General features: G+C 40.8%; 1 protein-coding gene across 2 annotated transcripts in view; it reads right to left on the bottom strand.

Moving 5' to 3' along the window:
• LOC122541765 (glutamate dehydrogenase, mitochondrial) overlaps positions 1 to 27,684 on the bottom strand; it is an 80,865-nt gene that overhangs the window by 35,637 nt on the left and 17,544 nt on the right. For both annotated transcript variants that reach the window (XM_043678719.1, XM_043678718.1), the window contains exons 2-5: positions 24,704 to 24,784; positions 19,240 to 19,295; positions 14,639 to 14,702; positions 10,646 to 10,740 (exon numbers count right to left, since the gene is read on the bottom strand). In XM_043678719.1, coding sequence (XP_043534654.1) covers positions 10,646 to 10,740; positions 14,639 to 14,702; positions 19,240 to 19,295; positions 24,704 to 24,784 — 296 coding nt within the window. The remainder of the gene's footprint in view (positions 1 to 10,645; positions 10,741 to 14,638; positions 14,703 to 19,239; positions 19,296 to 24,703; positions 24,785 to 27,684) is intronic.

Genomic DNA, 27,684 nt, shown 5'->3' on the forward strand with positions numbered 1-27,684 from the left:
ACAGGACATTGGTTAGGCCACTGTTGGAATATTGCGTGCAATTCTGGTCTCCTTCCTATCGGAAAGATGTTGTGAAACTTGAAAGGGTTCAGAAAAGATTTACAAGGATGTTGCCAGGGTTGGAGGATCTGAGCTACAGGGAGAGGCTGAACAGGCTGGGGCTGTTTTCCCTGGAATGTCGGAGGCTGAAGGGTGACCTTATAGAGGTTTACAAAATTATGAGGGGCATAGATAGGATAAACAGACAAAGTCTTTTCCCTGGGGTCAGGGAATCCAGAACTAGAGGGCATAGGTTTAGGGTGAGAGGGGAAAGATATAAAAGAGACCGAAGGGGCAACTTTTTCATGCAGAAGGTGGTACATGTATGGAATGAGCTGCCAGAGGATGTAGTGCAGGCTAGTACAATTGCAACATTTAAGAGGCATTTGGATGAGTATATGAATAGGAAGGGTTTGGAGGGATATGGGCCGGGTGCTGGCAGGTAAGACTAGATTGGGTTGGGATATCTGATCGGCATGGACAGGTTGGACCGACGGGTCTGTTTCCATGCTGTACATCTCTACGACTCTATACCCAAGTATATCCTGTACACAAATCCAGCCCAGCCAATTACTGCCCCCATCTACTCTTGACCACCAGTAAAGTGTTAGAAGGTGCCATTGACTGCACTTGCTGAGCGATAACCTAATCACCGACACCCAGTTTGGGTTCTACCAGGGCCACACAACCCTTGACCTCATTCCAACCTTGCCCAAACATGGACAAAAGCAGAATTCCAGCAGGGAGGTGACAAGGCTGCCCTTGACTTCAAAGCCATATTTAAAGAACGCATCATTAAGAAACTCAAGCAAAAATAGAGAATCAATGGGAATCAGGGAGGAAACTCATTAGAGTTATAACGAGCACAAAGAAATGCAGGTGTTCCTCAGGGGAGAGAGAGTGTCCTTGTCCTAATCATCTTCAGTTGCTTCATTAATCACCTTTCCTCAACCATAATGTCAGGAGTGGGGTTGTTCACTCCTGACATTATGGTTGAGGAAAGGTGATTAATGAAGTGGGAATTAACATTTGCATCAGACAAGGGCCAGGCAATAACCATTTCCAACAGGAGAGAATCTGTTGCTCCTTGACAAAACTGTAGCCATATAAAACCTTGGTTAGGCCACAACTAGAGGACAGTAAGCAGTTCTGGTCACAGCACTATCAGATGTGATTACACTGGAGGGGCTGCAGAGGAGATTCACCAGGATGTTGCCTGGGATGGAGCGGTTTAGCTATGCAAAGAGGCTGGATAAGCCCAGGTTGTTTTCTTTAAATCAAAAGGCAGCTGAGAGGGTCTTGATTGAGGTGTAGATTGAGGCCATGACAGGGTGAATAGAAAAGAGCTGCCCCCTTTGGTTAAAGGGTCAATAACAAGTGGACATGATTTTAATGTGAAAGGTTTAGATAGGATTGAGGAAAGATTGTCTTCTTCCTCCAGAGGATGATGGGAATTTGGAATGCAATGCTGGGGAGAGTAGTTGGTGCAGAAAACCTTACAACCTTTAAGTACTTGGTTGAGCATTTGAAATATCGTAACATTCAAGGCTATGGACCAAAAATTACTGGAAAGAGGAACTGGCATAAATTTACAGTTTTTCTAGTTCAGATTCAATGAGCTGAAGGGCCTCTTCTGAACTGTATGATTTATGACATTCAACATTATCTCTATGCCTGAATCTCACACTATCATCCTGGGGGCTTAGCATTGACCAGAAACTGAACTGGATGAGCCATATAAATACTATGGCTACAAAAACATGCCAAAAGCCAAGAATACTACTGCATGGAATTCCCAAAGCTTGTCCCCACTTACAAGGCACAGATCAGACGTGTGACAAAATACTCGCCAGGCTGTCCAAACGAGTGCACCTGTAACACCACAAGAAGCTTGACACCACCCAGAACAAACCATATTCACAAACATATACACTCTCCAAAGCTCAGCAGCAGTGTGCATCATCTACAAGATGCACTGCAGAAACTCAAGGCTCCTTCGACAGCACCTTCCAAACCCACAGCCACTACCACCTAAAAGAACAAGGACAGCAAAAACATGGGAACACCATCACCTGCATGTTCCCTTCCAAGACACAATATCTAGACTTGGAAATACATTTCTTTTCCTTCAGTGTCACCAGGTCAAACTCCTGGAACTTTTTCTTTAATGGCATTGTGGGTTCACCTATATCACATGGACTGCAACTGTTTAAGAAGGCAGCTTATCACCAGCTTGTCAGGAGCAATTATGGACTGGGAAATACATACTGGCCTAACCAGCGACGCCCACATCCCATGAGTGAGGAAGCAAAACAAAAAGGGGTGGGGCCTTTGAGAGAGAGAGCGCAAGCACGGCTACTCTAAATTCCATCATATCTCCATGGCATCCATTTCTGCCTTGGAACTCGAATATATTTGGAGTACCAACTCCCCAAACTGGGAAATTTTGACTTAAATGTCCATGATAGCATAAGCAACTGCACATATCAGAAATATAGCTCACCATCTGGAATTACCATAGCAGTTAATTTAAAAAGGTACAAATTATAACAACTGTTTTGGTTAGTTCAATAAGTACTTGCTTTACAGTTGCCTATTATTAATCTCACGCAAAAGTCAGGTTTTCAGGCAGTTTTGATTAGTTGCTTAATTGTACTTTGTAAAAATGTGACAATGGATTTTGTCACATTGATCAGCAAATTCTGCAGCAAGTTGTTCATGAGGAAGGGACACTCCTTGTTTGCAAATTGTCAAAGGTTTGACATTACAAGTGATTTACAAATATCTGACTTATGAACAAGATGCTATATTGATATTTAATTTTAAAGACATGCAAATGTTTGCTTGTAATTACAAACAGCTGTTTTGTATTACACTATTGTATTCAACTTGCGTACAAAGAGTTATGAATGTACTCAGGAATGGAACCCATTTGTAACTTAGACTGCTTGTACTTTTATTCTTTCACAGGATATTGCCATTGGTGGCAAGTCCAGAATTTATTACTCAATGTTAAATTTCCTTGCAAAAGGTGGTGGTGAGCCAAGTTCTTGAACTGCTGCAGTCCATGCAATGTCAGTACACCCATAGTATTGTTACGATGGGACTTGCAGAATTTTGTGCCAATGACATTGAATGAAGTGGTGGTGGTGTTCCCACGTATCTGTTGCCCTTGTCCTTCCAGGTGGTAAAGGCCCTGAGTTTAGAAGGTGCTGAATCCTGCAGTGTACCCTATATACCAAAGTGAGTGAACATTTAAAGGCAGTGAATGGAGGTTGATCAAGTGGATTCTTTCTTCTGGATGGTTGAGCTTCTTGAGTATTATTGAAATTGCACTGATCCAGGCAGCAGAAAGTGTTCCATAACACTCCTGGCCTATGCCTTTGGGATGATGAGTGTGCATTGGGAAGTCAAGTTGACTTACTCACCATGGAATTTTCAGCTTCTGGCCTGCTCTTATAACCACAGTTTGAATGGCTAGTATGGTTCAGTCTTGGTCAATTGTAACCTGCAAGACTCAAATTGCAGGAAAAGCTGCGCAGGTCTGGCAGCATCTGTGGTAAGAAATCAAAGTTAACATTTTGGGTCCAGTGACCCTTCCTCAGAACTGAAGAGGAGTCACTGGTTCCAAAACGTTAACTGATTTCTGTCTACAGATGCTGCCAGACCTGCTGGCTTTTCCAGGAATTTCTGTTTTGTTTCTGATTTATAGCATCTGCAGTTCTTTCAGTTTTTATTTAGTAACCTCCAAAATATTGACAGGAAGGATCCAGCAATGGTAATGTCAAAATTGATTGATGCCAATCAGGTACTGTACTAACTTTGATAGCACAGCTCAATATTATAGTTCAGTGTTTCACAAAAGTGCTGCATTTGCAGATTCATTCCCAAATAAACTCATTTCAGAAAGTTAACATTTCAGATGTCATTCAACATTTCAGATGTCATTCAACATATGTCCTAGAAAAGGTTAAATTTAAAATGATTAACAACCTGTCGGAATGAGACTTAAAGATTCTAAACTTAGTTTTGTTTTCATAGTTTCTGTTTTGACTCAAGTGCACCATAGTTCACGTGGTTCCCCTCATTCTTAAACTCTCCACAATGCTGGGAATGGGGACTGCAGGGAGGATGAGCCGACTGACCACAGCACCGTAGTGCAGGGATCCATTCAAATGGGAGGTGTGGGGAGGGGGGAGTGAGAGGAGAGAAACAAAATGTTGTGGTAATTGGGGATAGTATAGTTAGAAGCATAGACACTGTTCTGTAACCAGGATAGAGAGAGTACCAAAGGTTGTGTTGTCTGCCTGGTGATCGGGTTTGGCATCTCTCATCTGGGCTGCAGAGGAGCTTGAGTGGGAGGGTAAAGATCCAGTAGTCGTGATCCACATAGGTACCAACAACAGATAAAAGTAGGGCTGAGGTTCTGCTAAGGGAGCATGAACAGCACAGAGCTAAATTCAAAATCAGAACCAAAAGAGGTAATAATCTCTGGAGTAATACCTGACTAATAGAGGGCAACAAAAAAAAAGAAATGAGGGGGAAGATTAAATATGCAGGTAAGCTAGCCAAAAATATAATGGAAAACTCTAAGAGTTTCTTTAAATATATAAACAGCAAGAGGACATTAGAGCACTGGAAAGTGACACAGGAGTGATGGTGGTGGGGAACAAGGAAATGGCTGAAGAACTGAATAATTACTTTGCGTCAGTGTTCACAGTGAAAGACATGACTAACATCTCAAAAGAGTGAGGGGCAAGAGCTGACGATGGTGGCCATCACCAAGACGAAGGTGCTAGAAAAACTGAATGGCCTGAAGATGAATAAAACGTCTGGACCATGAGAATCCCAGAGTTCTCATGGAGATAGTTGAAGAGATAGTGGAGGCGTTAATGGTGATCTTTCGGAAATCAGTAATTTGGCAGGGTCCCAGAGGACTGGAAAATCGCTAATGTGACATTCTGTTTAAAAAAGGCAAAAGACAAAATTACAGACCGATCAGTCTAACCTCAATCGACGGGAAGATCCTGGAATCTATTGTGAAGGATGAGATTTCCGAGTACTTGGAAGTTTATGGTTAAAATAGGGCAAAGTCAGCATGATTTCTTCTCGGGTAGTTCACGCCTGCTAAAATTCTTTGAGGAAATAACGAGCAGGTTAGACCAAAGATGGCCAATAGATGTTGTCTCTGAGGAGGCCTTCGACAAGATGCTTCACAGGATTGTACCGAGTAAAATAAGGGTTAGAGGCAAGGTGCTAGCAAGGATAGAAGCCTGGCTGTCTGGCAGAAAGTACAGAATGGGGATAAAAGGGTCTTTCTCGGGACGGCAGCCAGTGACAAGTGGTATTCCTCAAGGCTCAGTGTTGGGACCACACCGTTTCACTTTATACATTAACTATCTTGATGAAGGAACTAAGGGTGTTCTGGCTAAGTTTGCAGATGATACAAAGATAGGTAGTAATGAGAAGGAAGGGAAGGTTGCAGAAAGATTTAGGAGAGTGAACAAAGAAGTGGCAGACGAAGCACAGTGTTGAAAAGTGTGAAGTTATGCAGTTTGGTAGAAGAAGAAGGGCATGGACTATTTTCTTAAATGGGGAGAAAATTCAGAAGTCTGAAGTGCAAAGGGACTTGAGAGTTCTAGTCCAGGATTCTCTCAAGGTAAACTTGCAGGTTGAGTCAGTAGTTAGGAAGGCAAAATGCAATGATGGCATTTATTTTGAGAGGACTTGATATAAAAGCAGAGATGTACTTGTGAGATTCTAAAAGGCTCTGGTCAGACCACATTTGGGAGTACTCTGTGCAGTGTTGGGCCCCAAATCTCAAGAAGGATGCGCTAGCCCTGGAGCGGGTTCAGAGGAGGTTCACGAGAATAGTCCCAAGAATAAAAAGTTTAACATATGAGGAATGTTTGAAGACTCTGGGTCTATACTTGGAGTTAAGAAAGATGAAGGAGAGATCTAATTGAAAAACTTACAGAATACTGAAGATTAGGACCCGAGGGTACATCCTTTGAGTAAAGGAAAGACCTTTCAGAATGGAGAAAAGGAGAACCTTCTTCAGCGAGATGAATCTATGGAATTCATTTCCACAGAAGTTTGTGGAGTCCAGATCATAGAGTATATGCAAGACTGAGATTGGTAGGTTCTTGATTGTCAAAGGGATCAAGGGCTATAGGGAGAAAAATGGGAGAATGGGATTGAGAAAAGTATCAGCCATGGCTGAATGGCAGAGCAGACTTGATGGGCTGAAAGGCCTAATTTCTGCTCCTACATCTTATGGTCTTATAGATCACGATGTAAATCAGTTGGAGGCATAGGCAGAAAATAAGAGATGGAGTTTAATCTGGATAAAATGTGAGGTGATGCATTTTGGAAGGTCAAGTACAGATGGAAATTATACAGTAAGTGACAGATCCCTGAGAAATATTGATATGCAGAGAGATCTGGGTGTTCAGGTCCATCGATCACTGAAGGTGGCAGCACAGGTAGATAAGGTACGAAAAAAGGCCAATGGCTTGCTTGCCTTCTTTGGAAGGGGCACTGGAGTATAAGGATAGACAAGTTATGCTGCAGCTTTATAAAATTTTAGTTAGGCCACACTTTGAATATTACATACAGTTCTGGGGGAGAAGTTTAGAAGAGATGCGAGGCACGTATTTCACACAAAGGGTGGCAAGTGCCTGGCGTTGCCAGAGATGGTGGTGGAAGGAGATATAATAGCAGCATTCAAGCACCACCTGGATGAATACATGAATAGGAAGGGGATTCAGATCCTGAAAGTGATGACGGTTTCAGTGTGGAAGGACAAAATATATCAATGCAGGCTTGGTGGGCCAAAAGGCCTATTCCTGTGCTGTATTGTTCTTTATTCACGGGGGACACAGGCTATAGATATAAAAACAACATAAGTAGGTGAATTAGTACCTAGTGTGTGGAATGAATTGCCAGAGCAAAGGGTGGATGCAGGCACAGTTACAATGTTTAAAAGAAATTTGAATAAGTTCATGGTAGGAAATATTTGAAGACCAAGGACAGGCAGGTGGAGCTACTTTTACATTTGTTAACATAGTCAATGCAGACTTGTTTAGAAATGATGAAAATAATTAAAGAACGGAAGGAATCGGAAGCCCTTAATAAAACGAACGATGTCATCTGGATAGTGGAGGTTAAGGTTATGAAGCTGGGATTGCTAATGGTCTTTCAGAGTTCGTCAGTAGCCAGTACTACTAAAAGCTTAAATGTAGTGCAGACCAATTGGGATAGGTAAAATATTATTAGTTTTAGAAGCATTAGACTGATATAGGAAAGATATAGACTGATATAGGAAAGATTGGTTGGACCTAAAGAGGATAGCAACATAAGTGAACCAACTAGATGGGACTATAACACCCTATAATCTGATAGGGTGGGACAAGTATAGAACTGGGCGGCACGGTGGCACAGTGGTTAGCACTGCTGCCTCGCAGCGCCAGAGATCCGGGTTCAATTCCCGCCTCAGGCGACTGTGTTGGGCCGAAGGGCCTGTTTCCACACTGTAAAGTAATCTAATCTAATCTAATCTAAAAAAACTATAATTCAAATGAGGTCTAAACTGTGTCCATGCATCTCTTGGACTTGTTCCCTCAAAATCCTTGGCTTGCAAAAAAATCTAGCAATCTCATTCAAAGTTTTCAACTGAACTAGCAACGTCTGCTTTCTGCAGAGTTTGATACTGTGCAGAGGTTTTTCCCAACTTATCTCTATCCTAAAGTTATGTCCTTATTAGACTTGCCCAGTATCGTAAATTGATTTTTCACCAACCCTTAACACATCCTAAAAACTTCGATTTAGGAATTGAAATTTGAAATATTAAGTTAAATAGGTAAAGAGCAAAATCTAGCTTGGGCTAATAGCAAAGGAAGGACAGAGATACTTTTTGCCTTGTATGACGCTCCTTTGCCATTTATTACTCTTTACACCCGATTAGATCTTCCGTTTTGTTTCCCATCCACTTCGCTTCTGTGCGTGCCTAAGTATAGTTGAGTCAGAGTAATATAGCATGAAAACAGGCCCTTTAGCCCAAAATGGTCCTTGGTGTCCATTCAACTAGTTCCAATTGCCTGCATTTGGTCCATATCCCTCAAAACCCTTCACATCCATGTACCTATCCAAATTTTTGTGCTGTTTTTGTACCAACCTCCACTACTTTCTCCGGCAGCCTATTCCATACGCCCACCACTCTCTGCATGAAGTCGCTCCTTCTTAAAAATCTTTCCCCCCCCCTCACCTATGTCCTCTAGTTTGCAATTCCCCAGGCCTGAAAAAAAGACTTCAGCCTATCTATGTCCTTCATAATTTTATGCCCTCTATAAGGTCACCCCTCATTCTCCAACATTCAAGGAGCAAAGTCCGATCCTGGCAACCTCTCCCTATAACTCAGGCTTACTAGTTCTGGCAACATCCTTGTAAATATTCTACTAACCTTTTCTAATTTTGATGAATCTGACCTGTTAACTCTTTATCCCCCTCAGATACTGCTTGACTTGTTCAGTAAGACCAGCGTTTTCCTTTTTGTTTCAAAATTCTAGTACCTACACTTTCATGATACAATGAAATAAAGGCACCATGTACCTCCACCTACCAAGTATAAAACCTAATGGAAGTGATGACAAATCCAAATTCTGATCAAAGGTTCCTTTTGTGCACAAGTCATGAACATTAAAAGTGAAAACCTGCATCAAGTTGGCACGGTGGCTCAGCAGTTAGCACTGCTGCCTTACAGCACCAGGACCCAGGTTCAATTCCAGCCTTGGGTGACTGTGCAAACTCCACAGGTTAGGTGCATTAGTCAGGGGTAAATGTAAAGTAATAGGGTAGGGGAATGGGTCGGAGTGGGATACTCTTGAGGGTTATTGTGGACTTATTGGACCAAACGGCCTGTTTCCACACTGTAGAGAGTCTATGATTCTAAGACCTGCTTTGTGCAAGAAAGACATACTGCATGATGGAAAAAAATAAATTTCAGGGAATAAATGATTATCAATAATCACAAATCAGTGGTAGTAACAATGCAGAAATGTGATTCAAGGAAGGTAGACATCATTTATATAAAAGAAAAACAGTGGGCAGTATTGCTGAAAAATAGCTTGGGTGATGAAAAGCAAATATTTATTTTAATACTAAGTCAAGAATCTACCCAAGAACAAAAAATCTACATAAGTTCTACAGGATAAAGGGTGCAAATTGGTACTGTATAAAGAGTTAATAAGGAATCCACTAAATAGCAAAATGAACCCAATATTAAAACATTCTCAACAACACCATATTAGTAACAATCACTTCCTTAAGCAAAAGGATAAATGTAGTTAGGTAATTGAGAGAGGTGATTTTTTAAATCCACACTGAAGGCAGTCATTTGGCTCATTGTATAAACTCAAATAGCCCAAGTCCCATTCTCTTTCAATTCCAAATATGAAAGTTTCACTTTAAAATAGTGGTTAATTCTGCTTCCACTCCTGGTTCTGGTTGGGGATACCACGTTTAAACAACCCTCTGCATTAGAAAAACTCACTTCTCAATTCATTTTGGTACTAATCCAAAATGAATATTTATTGACTAGTGGACATGAATCTCAACAGAAACCTAAGTTTGAATTTGATTACCTCTCACCTATGTTTTAATGACAAACTCCAATCTGCAATCCCCAAATCCCCTCTCAATGACACAGTATTAACATGTTTCCTAAAATAGGTAAGGGAAAATTGAATACAATATTTGGCTGTGAGCTAACAAAAGATGGAGTTAACAAATATCTAAACTCAGGGTTACAGGCTTCATTATTTTGCTAGTCTTCTACAGGAGTGGACAGATCTGGCAGTGTACAGGGTAGGAGTAACCCAGTCCTGGGATGTAAGGGAGGAGTATGTGGAAGTGACTGGTACTTTCAGCACAGAGCCTTCAATTCTCCTCATACGTTCTAGATTCCATGACAGTGGAATCGCCCAATGGAATAATTCTTTCCCCTCAGGAATACCCCCAGAAGCCATATCAGGAATTACGTGAAGTTGTGACGTGCAGCCCCCATCCATGCTGCAGAAACAACTATTGGAAAACCTGCACCAGTGTGCAGTATTAACATTAAAATGAGGTCCAAAGCTGTCTTTCAATAGTAGGCTCATTTGCCAAATACCAATAACATCAAACTGCAGAGAGGTCTGTTGGTTGCAATGAAGCTTTGAAGTGTAATGTCCCATTTAATCTGTGCCATCAGCACAGGCTTAAGTTTCATTGAACAGTTTTATGTGGAAATTAACTATTTGTGAATTGAAACAGTAATGAGATATTTCTATCCAACAGTCAACATTCGACTGAGACTTCAGTTCTTTCCTCCACCTTGTTTCCTATATGCTCTATTGCTCACCTTATGCCCTGTAACTTCCTGGTTGGATTTGAATCTCACTTCAGAATCTGGAAGTCAGAATTAATCTGTTGTAAAATCTATATCCACTTTCATTAAATAACCTTCTGTCTTGCACAAATAAAGATTTTGAGATTTAATCTAACAGAATTGATTCAGAAGGGAAGTATGCATTAAAACTCCTCCATTCAGTTTCCTTCAAGCACTCACCTGGTGTCCCATTGTAGTGGCAAAAGTATCGGCAATCCAGGACATCTCTCTCTCACCCGTACTCATATCAGGGGCCGGCACATCAATACCAGGTCCTGGGGGGAACAAACAAAAGCGTTAATCTTCCAGTACTTTTGCCGCTTAACATCAGTAAATTGGGAAGCCTTGAAAACAGAAACCAGAACATAGAATAGTACAGCACTGTACAGGCCCTTCAGCACTCAATGTTATGCCGACCTTTTATCCTACTCTAAGGTCAAACTAACCTATGTACCCTTTGTTTTACTACTGTCCATGTCCCTAATGTATCTGACTCTACTACCACTGGACAGTGCATTCCATGCTCTGGATCAGTGGTGCTGGAAGAGCACAGCAATTCAGGCAGCATCCGAGGACAGGCAAAATCGACGTTTCGGGCAAAAGCCCTTCATCAGGAATAAAAGAAGTTTTCCTCCTCTCTCTACAAGAATCTCAGCGGCTTTTATTCCTGATGAAGGGCTTTTGCCCGAAACGTCAATTTTGCCTGTCCTCGGATGCTGCCTGAATTATTGTGCTCTTCCAGCACCACTGATCCAGAATCTGGTTTCCAGCATCTGCAGTCATTGTTTTTACCTAGTGCATTCCATGCATCCACCACTCTGTAAAGAACCTATTTCGAACATCTCCCCTAAACCTCCATCTAATCACCTTAAAATTCTACCCCCTCATGATAGTCATTTCTGCCATGGAAAAAATTCTCTGCCTATTCACTATCTGTGCCTCCCATCATCCTGTACACCTCTATCAAGTCACCTCTCATTCTTCTTCACTCCAATGAGAAAAGCCTTAGCTCCTTCAACCTTTCTTAAGACAGGCCCTTACATCCAGGCAGCATCCTGGTAAATCTCGTCTGCACCCTCTCTAAAGCTTCCACATCCTTCCCATAATTAAGCAACTAGAACTGAACACAATATTCCAAGTGTGGTCTAACCAGGGCTATAATCTCACAGCTCGAGCACAATCCCCCACTAATGAAAGCCAACACACCATACACCTTAACGCCTATCAACTTGGCTGGCAGATTTGAGGGATCTATTCTACATTCAAATTTGACTTTTCAAAATGAATCACTTCACAATTATCCAGGTTGAACTCTAATTTTAGGTTTAGTATGGGAGGGCAAAATGTGTTGGCGCAGGCTCGGAGGGCTGAAGGGCCTGTTCCTGTGTTGTACTATTCTTTGTTAATACTTTCTTGGTAATAGATTTATTCACAGAATGCAGCATTACAGATGTCTGTTTTCTACATATTGACCTAATATCCCTAACCCAGCCTAAGAGCTCAAAGTAAACAAGGACTTTCATCCACATAGTGGTATGTGATTTGTATTAAGCTAACAACCCACAACTCTTACTTCAAGCACCACCTAAACTCTTTGATTAATATTCTGCTAGTTATTCCTTTGTAACTTGCCTATGGATTTCATTCAATTATTAAAAAAGGTAGATATAACAGGTTAAACTAGTCTAGGTTGTTTATCTTCCATTGTAGTCCCAATCTCTTTTTTGATTCATTCAAGGGGTGTGGACATTGCAGGCAAGGATACAATTGACTGCACAGACATCAGTTATGAGTCAACCACATTGCTGGTCTGGGGTCACATACAGGCCAGGCTTGGACAGCAGATTTCCTTCCCTAAAAGACTTGGTTAACAAGATGGATTTTTACACCAATTGATAATGTTATATGGTGGCCATTAGACTAGCTTTTAACTCCAAATTTTTTTAATGAATTCAAAAGTCTATGCCCACATCTCCTTCATTCCTTTTCCATGAACCACCTTTCACATTGAAGTTTTTGGGATTTGCTCATTCCATCCTTAAGTTGTTGGCAGGTCGTTCGGTTTGGTATAACTGAGTGGCACGGTAAGCAGGCAGTTAAAAAGTTAATCATGTTAGTATATACACACACACACACACTCTCTAAAAGAACAGCATGTTTCTTCCCCTAAAGTATAAAAGACAAAACATTTGATGATAATCTGACTGTTGCACGTCAGTCCTGCTGAACATTTCCAAAATTTTAACAATGCAACTTAAATTCTCAAGGTGAGATTACAATTTGGCTTCTTTGGATCATTAGAATTCTCCAAGTTCATACTGCATCAAGATAAACACTCAGCCACTGTACATATCAACTTATTCTATAATGTTGACAGGATAGACTTTTTAGCTTACCTAACTAGTAGGTATGTTGTAGAGCATTAGGAAATCCAGCAGTCTGGATTCCTCCACCAGCTGTGGCATTTTAACTCCACAGTGCATCAGTAACATCAATAATTGGATTCACAACCTAGAGGCCAGGCTAATTTTGAGCTGGGTGTCCAGTTGGACAAGGAGCCAGTCAGTGAAGGCTACAGCATGAAGCAGACTGGTCGGTCGACATTTAGACTTGGAAAGGTGGCTACTTAACACTGTTTAGGGAATATATATCAGGGGCTGATGTTAGGATAGAAGGCCTGGGGTTATTGATTTGGGTCTAGAAGTTGCCGTAAAGGAGTCGACCACCTGATTCCACCAAGCCTTTGCCTTGATGCAGCTGCAAGGCTTCCCGACACTGGGGAAACCAACCAACAGCGAAAGAGGATAGCACATGACACCATATTCCAGTTACAGTTAAAACCAGAAGTGAGAAGTTGGTGTCAATTTGGGCCTGGAACTAGTTCGGACTTCACTTCAAACCCAGCTATAAAAGAGGTAAAATTCAGCCCATTCCTTCTCTCCAATCACTTGTCCCAGTAATGCATCCCATAGTCTCTCAACTTCCTGTACAAATCAGAGGTCCTCCAGCTCGCTGCCCATGTCTATTTTAATTGTTCTCAAAAAAATGGATAGCCAATGTTTTGTCATACTTTTACCAAATCAGAAGCTAGTTGTTTTTATTCAAAGTGAGGAAACTTCCTGGGGTGGTAGGATGGATATACGAAGACAGACTGGATTGAAGGGGGGTTCACTGGACTTTAGAAGAATGAGGGTGGGATTTCACAGAAACTTATAAAATTCTAACAAGTTTATACAAGGTAAACGCAGGAAGATTGTTTCCAAAGACCAGGGAATCCAGGACCAAGGGTCACTGTGTACTGGATAGGCCACTTAGGACAGATTAGGAGAAATCTCTTCAACCAGAGAGTAGAGTGCTTTTAGAATTCTCTGCCAGAGAGCAATTGAGGCCATTGATATTTTCAAGAGGAATTAGATAAAGTTTTTAGGGGTAGAGGGATCAAAAAGATATGGGAAGAAAGCAGGAACAGCATACTTAGTTGCGTGATCAGCATTATCACATTGAATGGTGAAGCAGGTTTGAAAGGCCAAATGGCCTACTCCTGTTCCCATTTTCTATGTTCACTCAATCAACATATCTTGCACATTTGTGGTTGAACTTCAGACTTTGAGTATCTAACAGTTTGCATTTCCCCCATGTTAATTATTTTTGTGTTTTGCTTACCAAGTATGATGCTCAGCTTATTGTATGGGCCATTAGTCAAACCTTATTTAGTGGTCAAAAAACAATTGTAAGGCATGACGTGCACAAAATATAATTACTTGTGGGTTTAGTGCTGTTGTATGCAAGCAATAAAATAATAGGGCCATTTCCTGTGAACAAAGAATATTATGAATAGAACACAAAAAGGGTTATAATCTTTCTTTCTTAATTGACTCTCAGGATGTGGATATCATTGGCTGGTCAGCATTTTATTGCCTGTCCCTAGTTGCCCTTTCAAGTTGCAGCCTTGAATGGCTGCAGTCCACATGTTGTAGGTTGACCCACAATGCCCTAAGGGAGGGAATTTCAACTTCCAACCATCCAGTTTTTAAATACATATTGTTAGGTTTCTGGGGTTACACAAAGTCCACATTGCGACTGAAATTGGTTATTGTATCTTTTACAAGTGACCACAGAGGCCAGAGATTATAGCTATACTTCATGTAGGTAAGGTATTTTGTACAAACTTACCAATAAATCCTTTCTTTGCAAGCTCAATGGTAAATCTTCTTGTAATTTTTTCTAATTCAGAATCCTGCAAAAGTACGGAAAGTGACTCATTCTTGTTTAGAAGTAGGATCTTTTCAGGGGTTCATGCTTGAAACAGAATAACCCATTTCTTGACATATAATGCTAAACAAAAGTATTTTACTTAATTTTTTTTTAAAAATCATAATTTACTTCAATGAAAGTATGCAAATGATTGTAAAAATGATACACATCCAAAAAACAAATCTAAGTACATTACTTCAAAGTAATTAAATTAAACAGAACTAGAAAGTATCAGTACAATGCAGTGTGCTGAAAAAAATAGCTTAAAAATAATTAAATGAATGTGAGAGAAACAAAGTATGTCATTTGTAAAATACGCAGGAAAAAAATTAGAAAGAGATAAGTGTGAAATATTATTTCTCACCAGAAGATAGAATTTTCAATCAAGGTAGTGCTCTAGGATATCTCAGTGCTTTAGGGTGAAAAGAAACTTCCTATAATGCAACCAGTTGATAAAGGAGATGTGGCAGCTAATTTACAGACAGTATGTTCTCACAAATCGCAATGAGATACTGACAAAAGAAATCTTTACTTGAGGCCAGAACAGGTGTAAAAAGCTTTATAGCCACTTTAGAAGGCAGACAAGACTTTGATGTAATGTCTTTTCTATTTTTCTGCATTGAAATATCTGACTAGCTTTTGTGTTCAAGTTTCTGCAATGGGACTGAAATCCACAATCTTCTGATTCTGAGGCAAAGGAGTGTGACCTTGACTCACCCAGTGTGTCCGGAACATCTAGTCAGTGTCAAAGCTGGACTATTTCAACTTCAGGTTATGCGGCAAACATTCAGAAGTATTGCTGGTCACTGGCTGGTGCAACTTAAATGTTGTCCTCATAACATCCATAAATCAACTACGGATAGTACGACCCAGGCACGTAACATTAGGACCACGCTGTGATTCAAACTGCATGTTGCATATTTCACAATTGCACGCAGAGGTCAGATGAATGCTTTATTTTAGTGTATACAGTTCAACTTATCTTCACTCAACAGTAAATCACCAATGTATTACACTTCTCCACAAGGAGTTGTTTTGCTCATCTTGTACAAGCGATTTGTGTCCTATCCCATTGCTGATGAATGCTCCACTTCACCTTTCTGTTGAAGCCCTGTGCTTTTCTTCCCCCATTTTATCTTCCCAGGGGAAAAGACCAATAGTTCATGCCAAACAGCTAGGCTCAGAGACTTCCCAGCAGAATGGACATTCAACAATGACCAAAAAAAACTAGTCTTCCAAGAATTAACTTTGATGCTCAGCACATTAAAGTTTTAGTCATTTGATTTCTTTCCCTAAAACACCTGAAATGCAACAAGTGCTGCAAATTGAAGAGGCAAGGTTGCACAGCTAACACAGAAATAGAAGAGCTACTGAAGTTCTTTACTTCTATATTCCATTGCAATTTAACATATGTTTGTGTACTAGGATCAAATATATATCATGAGAGGGTGTGGTGTAAAATTCCAAGCAGTGGAATGTGGTGAAACGGTTAAAAATTATGTCCCAATACATGTGTGAATCTAACCGGAATGGAGGTGTTGCTTAGTCCCGTGTGAATCTTCTTATCTGTATGTAACCAGAATGGAATGTGTTTTAGAGAGAGCGAGAGCGAGAGCGAGAGCGAGAGCGAGAGAGAGAGAGAGAGAGAGAGAGAGAGAGAGCGAGAGAGACAGACAGACAGAGACAGAGAGGGAGAGGAAATTTAAGCAATTTTTATGTTAAAAATAACACTGCTACAGTCCTTCCACAGTGAACGGAAAACATCCATCAACTATAGGAGAACACGTTCAAATTTGCAGTAGAAAAGCAACAAAATCTTCCTTTGATAGTGCCAGAGTGAGTATTGACTTTACTGCTTATCTATTCAGAGTATGATCAAGCCCAGTAATTCTGGATAACCAGCATATAGGTATTAGCGCAGACGTTAAGAAACAAACCCATAAATTTTACAAAGCAGGACACGTGGTGGCTCATTGGTTAGCACTGCTGCCTCACAGCGCCAGGACCCATGTTCAATTCCAGCCTCAGGCGACTGTCTGTGTGGAGTTTGCACATTCTCCCTGTGTCTGCGTGGGTTTCCTGAGTGCTCCGGTTTCCCCCCTCAGTCCAAAGATGTGCAGATTAGGTGGACTGGCGATGCTAAATTGTCTGTAGTGTCTAGGCTAAGTGGATTAGACATGGAAAATATAGGGATAGGGTAGGGAGATGTGTTGCTTTCAAAAGATCAGTGAATGTGGTCTGTTTCCACATCGTAGGGATTCTATGAATGCAAAAACTAAATCCTTCAACTCTTATTTATGCTATGAACACACCATATCCAAGAACTTAAATCTTGCAAGCTCAATCTTGCACTCAGGATAAGAACAAAGCACTAAAACGTAGTTGGATAGGTCATAGCAAAGCACAAGAATTAAAATTGCACAGGCAACAGATGAATGGGAGTTGCTGATAGACATCTTGAAGAGGCATTTTTACATAATAGAAAAGAACAAAGGGTTTATTGCATTAATCTAGCTTTTGTGGTGGGATAACAACTGCATGATTCTGAACAAAGTTTCATTACAATAACTACTAAAGGACCAGGAGAGAAAACAAACCAAAAGGTGTTTATGTATCGCTAGACATGTCATCACAGAGATGACATGGATCACTAAGATCAGGTTCCACTCTGAAAGCAGCCAGTGATTGTGGATGCCTCAATGACTCGCAAATCATCATATCATTCCTAATTAGTCATTTGATCCATGTGAATGTTCCTGAAGAAGGGCTTATGCCCGAAACATCGATTCTCCTGTTCCCTGGATGCTGCCTGACCTGCTGCACTTTTCCAGCAACACATTTTCAACCATGTGAATGTTAACCTACTCCAAGCATAGAGAGTTGAGGGAGAGCATGGAATGCGTTCCCAGCAGCCGTTGTGGAGGCAGGGCCATTGGGGACATTGAAGAGACTCATCGACATACATATGGTCACAGAAATTTGAGGGTGCATACATGAGGATCAGTGGTTGGCACAACATCGTGGGCTGAAGGGTCTGTTCTGTGCTGTACTGTTCTATGTTCATAACAGGAATACCCATATCCCTTTTTACATACTCAAATAGTTGAATCTGCATTTCAAATGTATATTTCTTTTCAGACTTAGTCTTAGATGTTAGACTTCCTGCAATTTTTAAAATTACTTCTTTCAACAGCATAGACTTCAAGTATTTAAGGAAGGGCAGCTAGTATCTGTACAGTTACCCAATTTTCACTTGTACAATTTACAAAATGGCAGCGTATCTACTAGTAATTGATACATTGCCATCAGCTTAAAAAGTGTGAAGTTTTAATTTCTAACTTTATCTTGAAGGAAATAAACTATTTTTTTCCAAAGAAGAGAAACTAAATGGCCATTTTATCCAATAGCTATTTCTCACACTTTCAGTCTTTGTGCTCAGACTTGACGTGCTTCTATTCTAGAGCAGAGTTACTCTACAAGCCTGAACACTTCAGTAGTGAACAGGGCACTGTAATATTTCAGAGGCTGTAGTTAAGCAAATTTATCCTAATCGAGCCGAATATATATTTTCAGTTCAACATTGTAAACACTGGTGCTGTAAAAATTCCATATCTGGCGTCGTGCTGAGCTCTAGCCACATTGAGAGTGGGCTGAATCTTTGTCAAGTATACTGAATACACCGGAACCAAATAACAAAAAGGACCAATGCTCCAATTGATAGCACTAGAGTATCTCTCACTATGCAGAGATGAAAGAAACTTAACAGTCCACGTGCAATTAGGAACCCTAGCAAGCTCCAATTTTATTACTGGACATCTTTGTTCCTTTAAGAGACTGAGGGAATAGGTTTTTTGCAGTTTTATGAATGTTTTGCTGTCTCATTATTAATATAATTATTCAGCTTTCCATTGCATCTACTTGTTTGTATTTGCAGCTGCACTTGATTATTGTAATTGATTAATGTCAAAACACAATGAAACTGTTATGTTGAGATAGCTCTTTGCCCCCACCCCCTCTCCACATTAACATTTGCTTAACCATCCACAAAGAGATTTGCAATAATTGTTGATCAGGTTCTCCACATCTCCAATGTATAATAAAAAGAGACATCATGCCAATACGACATGTAAATTTTATTCAATTTGCTCTTGGCTTAATGTCCAGTCTATTCAAATGTCCCAAGTTCATCAGCAGAAACAAAAAGCACATTAGTATTAATTCTTAAGCAGCTACAGTGATCACAAAATTAAAGTTACTTCACCACCTTGCAGACAGGGATAGATAAGAAATAGATTTTGTCACTAAATGTTAATTCATCTCGATTGTTAAAAAGGACCAGCAAGCAAGCCAAATATGGCAACTAGGCGAAAGAGAAGGCTAATCCTCACTTTTAGGAATGTTAAATAGTCAGTACAGAAAGCTTAGAAAGTAATTACGCTCTCCTTACGTGAATCATATTTAGCTGGCTACCAAGGAACAAGTTAAATCTAAAAGCAAAAAGCTTGCAGGCTAATACTTACTGTGTAATTCTTTGGGTTAATTTTCACTCCAGCTTTGGCACCTCCAAATGGCACATCTACAACACAAGGACAAAATGAGATATTGGAGAAATCAGGTTACTTTTAACAACAACAACAACATCATCATCATTTCTGGCTCCAATCCATGACTGTAGGGACAGGGTTTTAGTCTTATTCCCTCCTTTCTTCCTCTTCACAATCCTCCCCACCAGCTCCAGAAACCTTCTTAAAAATGGATGTTGAAGCCTGCATTCCACTCATAACAAAGACATTCATTACTAATGTAATTTGGTGACCAAAGTAGTACTTAGAGTCATAGGATCCTACAGCATAGTAACAGACCCTTCAGTTCAACCTGTATGCACAGACCAGACATCCCAATCTGACCTAGTTCCATTTGCCAGCATTTGGCTCATGTCCCTCTAAATCCTTCCTATTCATATACCCATCCAGGTGTGTTTTAAAATGTTCTAATTTTACCAGCCTCCACCACTTCCTCTGGCAGCTCATTCCATATACACACCACTGTCCGCTTGAAAAGGTTGCCCCTTAGAGATTTTAAAAAGGGACCTTTCTCCTCTCCCCTTAAACCTATGCCCTCCAGTCTTGGACACTCCCACCCCAGGAAGCGACCTCTAAGACCACCCCTCAGCCTCCAAATTACCAGAGAAAATAACTTAATAGAAACTATTAAGTTTCTCCCTATAACTCAAACACTCCAGTCCCAACAACATCCTTCCTACAGGAGGGCAGCTAATAGTGACCTCACCAATGTCTTGTCCAGTTGCAACATACCTCCCAACTCCGAGACTCAACGTTCTGACCAATGAAGGAAAGGGTGCCACATGTGCTCTTCACTACCCTGCCTACCTGCAATTCTACTTTCACGGAATTATGCACCTAAATTTCTTGGTCCCTGTTCAGCAACACTTCCCAGGACTTTACCACGAAGCCCTGTCTTGGTTTTTCTCAGCAAAATGCAACACCTCATATTTATCCAAACTAAACACAATCTGCCATTCCTTAGCCAGGTGACCCATCTTAGTCAAAGAGTCAGAGATGTACAGCATGGAAACAGACCGTTCAGTCCAAATTGTCCATGCCGACCTGATATCCCAATGCAATCTAGTCCCACCTGCCAGCACCCGGCCCACATCCCTACAAATCCTTCCTATACGCGTCCAGACGCCTTTTAAATGTTGCAATTGTACTAGCCTCCACCACTTCCTCTGGCAGCTCATTCCAGACATGCACCCACCCTCAGTGAAAAAGTTGCCCCTGAGGTCCCTTTTATATCTTTCACTTCTCATCCTAAACCTATGCCCTCTAGTTCTGGACTCCCCGACACCAGGGAAAAGACCTTGTCTATTCATCCCATCCATGCCCCTCATAATTTTGTAAACCTCTATAAGGTCACCCCTCATCCTCCGACGCTCCAGGGAAAACAGCCCCAGCCTATTCAACCTCTCCCTATAGCTCAAATCCTCCAAACCTGGCAACATCCTTGTAAATCTTTTCTGAACCCTTTCAGGTTTCACAACATCTTTCCGATAGGAAGGAGACCAGAATTACACACAGCATTCCAACAGTGGCCTAACCAATGTCCTGTACAGCCGCAACACAACCTTCAAACTCCTGTACTCAATTCTTTGACCAATAAAGGAAAGCATACCAAATTCCTTCTTCACTATCCTATCTACCACTTTCAAGGAGCTATGAACCTGCACTCCAAGGTCTCTTTGTTCAGCAACATTCCCTAGGACCTTACCATTAAGTGTATACATCCTTAGATTTGCTTTCCCAAAGTGCAGCACCTCGCATTTATCTAAATTAAACTCCATCTACCACTTCTGAGCCCATTGGCCCATCTGATCAAATCCCATTGTAATCAGAGGTAACCTTCTTCGCTGTCCACTACACCTCCAAACTTGGTGTCATCTACAAACTCACTAACTATACCTCTTATGCTCACATCCAAATAGTTTATACAAACAACAAAAAATAGTGGACCCAGCACTGGTCACAGGCCTCCAGTCTGAAAAACAACCCTCCACCACTACCCTCTGTCTTCTACCTTTGAGACAGTTCTGTATCCAAATGCCTAGTTCTGTATTCCACGAGATCTAACCTTGCTAACCAGTCTCCCATGGGGAACCTTGTCAAACACCTTACTGAAGTCTATATAGATCATGCCCATCGCTCTGTCCTCAATCTTCTTTGTTACTTCTTAAAAAAAACTCAATCAAGTTTGTGAGACATTATTTCCCATGCACAAAGCCATGTTCACTATCCCTAATCAATCCTTGCCTTTCCAAATACATGTACATTCTGTTCTTCAGGATTCCCTCCAACAACTTGCCCACCACTGACAACAGGCTCACTAGTCTATCGTTACCTGGCTTGTCCTTACCACCCTTAAATAGTGGCACCTCATTAGCCAACCTCCAGTCTCTGGCACCTCACCTGTGACCATCGATGATACAAATATCTCAGCAAGGGGCCAGAAAGTACATCCCCAGCTTCCCACAGTTCTAAGGTACACCTGATCAAGAGGTCGAACAGGAAAGGCAGATGAACTCAGGGCATGGTTAGGAACGTGGGACTGGGATATCATAGCAATTACAGAAACTTGGCTCAGAGATGGACAGGACTGGTAGCTTAATGTTCCAGGATACAAATGACTCAGGAAGGACAGAAAGGGAGGCAAGAGAGGAGGGAGTAGCGTTTTTGATAAGGGATAGCATTACAGCTGAACTGTATTCCCAGAAATACATCCAGGTAAGTTATTTGGGTTAAACTGAGAAGAAAGAGATGATCACCATATTGGGATTATATTACAGACTCCCCCCCCCCTAACAGTCAGAGGGAAATTGAGAAACAAATTTGTAAGGAGATCTCAGTTACCTGTAGAAATAATAGGGTGGTTATGGTAGAGGATTTTAACTTTCCAAACAGACTGGGACTGCCATAGTGATAAGGGTTTAGATGGAGGGGAATTTGTTAAGCGTGTACAAGAACATTTTCTGATTCAATATGTTGGTGTACCTACTAGAGAAGGTGCAAAACTTGACCTACTCTTGGGAAATAAGGCAGGGTGGGTGACTGAGGTGTCAGTGGGGGAGCACTTTGGAGCCAGTGAAGTGTTTCCAACAGTGATCGCATCTTTTGTTTACAGTAATTAACCAGGCACCGTCTCCAAATGACGGACTGCCTGCCCTCACTCTCTCCGCACACTTTCTCTGGAGTTATACACAGGGGTGTACCCCAAACCCCCCTTCCCTACATAATCTCTCCAACATTGCCCTGTACAGGGCAAAAGGTGGAACCTGTCAAAAAGTTGCAGTAAAAATTGTGTGCGCACTCTATTTGGAGACTTACCCACAAAGGCAACTGCAGCAGTCTTGTTGGTGTCCAGTTCAGCTGCCCCGGAGAGGGGGCAGGTGTGTATGGGGTGGGGTGGGGGGGGCAGAAAGAGGGTGTTGAACGGGGTTGGGGTCAAGGTCTCACATGGTGTGCTGCTGCAGTCTCCTGAACGAGGAGCTGACTTTAAAAACTCCGAGCCCCAGAGGGGCATTTAATCGATTATCCGAACAAAATAGTGCCCGCCCATCACGTTCGGATAATCGTGGTTCCCCTATATTCCTGTTCGGGTGAAAGAAAGGCTGGTAGGTGTAGGGAATACTGGATGACAAGAGAAATTGAGAGTTTGGTTAGAAAAAGAAGGAAGCATATGACAAGTATAGACAGGATAGATCGAGTGAATCCTTAGAAGTGTATAAAGGCAGTAGGAGTATACTTAAGAGGGAAATTAGGAGGGCAAAAAAAGGGGACATGAGATAGCTTTGGCAAATAGAGTTCTGATCAAAGTCCTGTTGTACTCTGAAATAATAATATGCACTGTCCACTACACCACCTATTTTGGTATCACCTGCAAACTTATTAACCATTCCTCCTATATTCACATCCAGATTGTTTATATGAATGACAAAAAGCAGTGAATCCAGCACAGATTCTTGTGACACACTGCTGGTTACAGGCCTCCAGTTTGAAAAACAACTCTCCATCACCACTCTCTGTTTCCTACCTTTAAGTCAATTTTGTATCCAATTAACTAGCCCCCGGATTCCATGTGATCTAACCTTGCTAACCAGTCGACCATGCAGAACCTTGACGAACACGTTGCTGAAGTCCATGTAGATGTCTACTTATTTTGCCTCCAATCATCTTTGTCACCTCTTCAAATAAATACTCAAGTTAATGAGTCATGATTTCTAACCCCAATCAATCCTTTTCTTTCCAAATATATGTGAATCCTGTTCCTCAGAATCCCCTCCAACAATTTACTGACATTGGGCTCACTGGTTTAGTTCCCTGGCTTTTCCTTACCTGCTTTCTTAAATAATGGCACCTTAGCCAACCTCCAGTCTTCCATCACCTCAACCCTGGCTGTCAATGAAGCAAATCTCTTCCCCTAGCCTCCTACAAAGTTCTGGGAAATACATCAGGTCCCAGGGTTGTATCTACTTTTATATGTGTTAAGGCCACCTCCTCTTCTGTAGATTAGATTTTTTCTTAGATTAGATTACATTACATTACAGTGTGGAAACAGGCCCTTTTGGCCCAACAAGTCCACACCGACACGCCAAAGCGCAACCCACCCATACCCCTACATTTACCCCTTACCTAACACTACGGGCAATTTAACATGGCCAATTCACTTAACCTGCACATCTTTGGACTGTGGGAGGAAACCGGAGCACCCGGAGGAAACCCACGCGGACACAGGGAGAACATGCAAACTCCACACAGTCTGTTGCCTGAGGCGGGAATTGAACCCGGGTCTCCGGCGCTGTGAGGCAGCAGTGCTAACCACTGTGCCTCCGTGCCGCCCACGCTTAATATTAAGACATTATTTATTTTCCCCAAGTCCCCCAGCTTTCACAAATCTTCCCTAGAGTAAATATTGATGCGAAATATGCACTTATCTCTCACCAGTCTCCTGTGGTTGCACAAGACTGACTTGAGGTAGCCATAATCCTTTTGAATGACAATAGCCCATTGTAATATTTTTAAACTTTTCCTTGTACGATCTATTATATTAATCTACCAAGGGAATAAGGCAAAGGAGAAAAATAATATCTTAGTTAAATAAACAGGGAAGAATCTTGGAACTCAGGCAATGGATAAATAAAAAGGTCTACGCAAAACATAATTAGTGGATGGATCATATCAAGCCCATATTTTAAACTGTCTTAATTTGCATTCACTAAATATTATTTAGAACATAATTTCAAGTTTCTGCATAATTCCTTTTCCAGAATACAAGATGAGAGATAGTGTTCAGGACAGTGTTCTTCAAAGATACTGTGAATGCACTATTGCAATTCTCCAGGACACAAATGGAACTGTTCAATATACTCAAGTTGCAAAACAGAAAGATCAGTAAATTGATCTCAGTACTTACCAACCACTGCACATTTGTAAGTCATCAGAGAGGCCAAGGCTTTCACTTCATCCACACAAACATCCATGCTGTAACGGATTCCTGTAATCAGACAGATATTTATATTATAGGAGTATGATTAAAAATTGCACACAAAACTAGAATGAAACACCAAACTTTATATTGAATACTTTTGAAAAGCCAGTCAAGATGTCACCTTTTCGAAATTGAAGATTGCCTTCAACAAAATCTTCATTACTTGCTCGAAAAGACAACTAATTATTTGAAATAATCTCGCTTCCTAACACCCTTAGTTTCCACCTACCTTACTCAGTGGGGAAGGATGTTGAACAATTCTTAACATTTGGGTTGAACTGACTTAATAAGTCAACACAACAACTGAAAGGGTCAATTATTTAACTGCCTAAAATTTTCTTCTATCCCTACAAAAATAAATAATTCCCACATTAAAAAAAAATTAGGGCACTTCAGGCCAAATGAAATGAATAACTTGAGTATTATTGCTTAAGAGATCAACTCTTCTCATGCTCAATTTCCATAGAGTCAAATCAGTGTTGGAGATTTATGAGACTTGTTTTCTGTAGTCAAACCGTGGAGGCAAATCTAATTATCTTGGATGGGAACGACTGCTGGCACAAGGATGTGTGAATGAATGCAAGGCTTCAGAAGGATCGAGTAGAAAAGAGGTATTCATATGATGAATTATACCTGCCAAAGTTAATAGTTTACTATCTCTGGTTATGCACATCATGAAACGGAGATAACTGCTTCTATTGATATTTTGTCAGTACTTCCTTTCCTTAACGATAGATAAAGTACTCAAGATCCTTGTGCTCTTTAATATGCACAATATATTGTAATTTTCATGCCAAATATTAAGCACATTTTCCAATAGTCCTCACTACACCTGTCATTTACATTATATACAGCTCTATTTAACAGCCATCCTATTCTCAGATAGTCTACTCACTTCCTCTTACAGTTGGACTTGGTCTGTTCCTCACTAAGCCTTAAAAGTATTTAAGCCTATCACAATCATGATTATTACTAACAGTTTACAAAATTACATTATCTGATAGACAGTTTAAAGCACAATCATGAGCCATATTTAGTATCCAACATTGACTGCAACGATGGGTTGTAGTGATCATGGAGGGAAATGGATAGAAACGAGATCAATAAGCAACTGCATCAAGCACGTTACCTCAAACACAATCAATGTTTTACAGACTGCAGTCCCAGGATTGGTTTTGTTTGAAGTATATGTAATACTTCAGAACAGGTACTAGATTACATATACAAATGCCAAATTGTGTTAAATATTTGATATTCAATGCAGAAACAAACTTAAGAGCTTCAGAGATTGTTGCAGTATTTCAGCAAAAATTCCTCAATCATAATTAAAGTTAAAATTCTACATCTGAATACACAAAATTAGCAGTAAAAGTAACACTGTGCTCAAATCTCCAACAAACTAATTCAGGTATACTTTGGTTAAATCTGGAGTTCTTGTTGAAGTTAAGTTAGCTCTTGTACCACAAATACATTTTATTTTGCTGAATTAGCATATGGCACTAACTCAGATCAAAGGCATTCGTGCAAAGGGATATTCCCAAGTTGTGGAGTAATGCAGCCAGGAGCTACCAGATGGCCTGTTCCCACACTGTAGGGATTCTTAAAAAAAAAAAGCAGCACTGGAGAAACCACACCTAGAATACTACAGTATATGTAAAGAGAGATATATTCGTACTGGAGGCAGTTCAGTTCACTCACGATTCTAGGATAAGAGATTGATTAAAAACCTCCAGAGGGCTGCATCAGTCACCAGTCTTCAAAAATTGAAGACGTTCCCCTTGGAGGAGTTTTAGTTTGATTCCAGTTATTCTGAATACGTCACTGCTAACTGTCTCCAGAAGTACAACTGCAAGAAAGAGTACAGAGCAGCACTTGTTTCCAATTCTGCTGCAAGTGTTCTTGCCTAAAAACAGCTTTAAAATAAAATTGGAATACTGTATAAGCAGGATAATCCAAAGCAAAGCATGTAGGTTAAGAAAATATACAGAGGACGTTTCTTTTTCTTGTGAAACACAGAGGCCACTTGCTCCATCCTGTCTGCAGTCGTTGAGAAATAAACCATCCAACCTAACCTCACTCCTAGCAATTGGTCCATAACACTGCAGGTTGCAGCACTTGAGGTGTATAACTAGACAATTTGTAAATGAGCTCAAGGTTTCTGTCTCTACTATTCTTTCAAGTATTCTAACAGATGAAAGGCTTAACAGACAATCAATTCTTCAATGTATAATTTCAGTTACATCACACTGCAATTTTTGCTATAAATTCGGTGTTACGATCGAGCCCACCACAATCACCTGATGAAGGAGTGTCGCTCCGAAAGCTAGTGTGCTTCCAATTAAACCTGTTGGACTATAACCTGGTATTGTGTGATTTTTAACTTTGTACACTTTGAATGCATAAGGGATAATGCAGCCCACCATATTCTACATTCACACTGTCCAAGACTGCTGCACAGTACACATTGCTGCCACTATCAACAAAATGTAGTTCAGCAACTCAATAAGTCTCCTTTGAAAATTACTTTTCCAACTCATTACTGCTACCAGCCAGGTACATGGGAACACTAGCACCTTCAAATTGTTCTCAAATCTCAAATATCCTGCTTGACAACTTATTGCCATTCATGGATCACAATCCTGGAACTCCATTTGGATGTAGCTCCACCACACAGACTGCAGTGTACTCCTCCTCAAAAATAAAAGCTGGACTTGTGGGAACAAGCATATCCATGAACTAAAGTTTAAAAAAGGGCCGAAAGGGATGAGAAAAAGAACACTGGCAAACTCTGTGGGGTGGAAAGCTGGAAATAAAATAAATGAAAGAAACGACTGCGAGTTAAATCAGGATGCTAGATAGGGCAAATAAAGAAACAAAAGAAAAAGAGCGCAAGGAAGTGCAAAGTG

This window comes from Chiloscyllium plagiosum, chromosome 38 (genome assembly GCF_004010195.1).
Source record: "Chiloscyllium plagiosum isolate BGI_BamShark_2017 chromosome 38, ASM401019v2, whole genome shotgun sequence".
Classification (NCBI taxonomy): Eukaryota; Metazoa; Chordata; class Chondrichthyes; order Orectolobiformes; family Hemiscylliidae; genus Chiloscyllium; species Chiloscyllium plagiosum.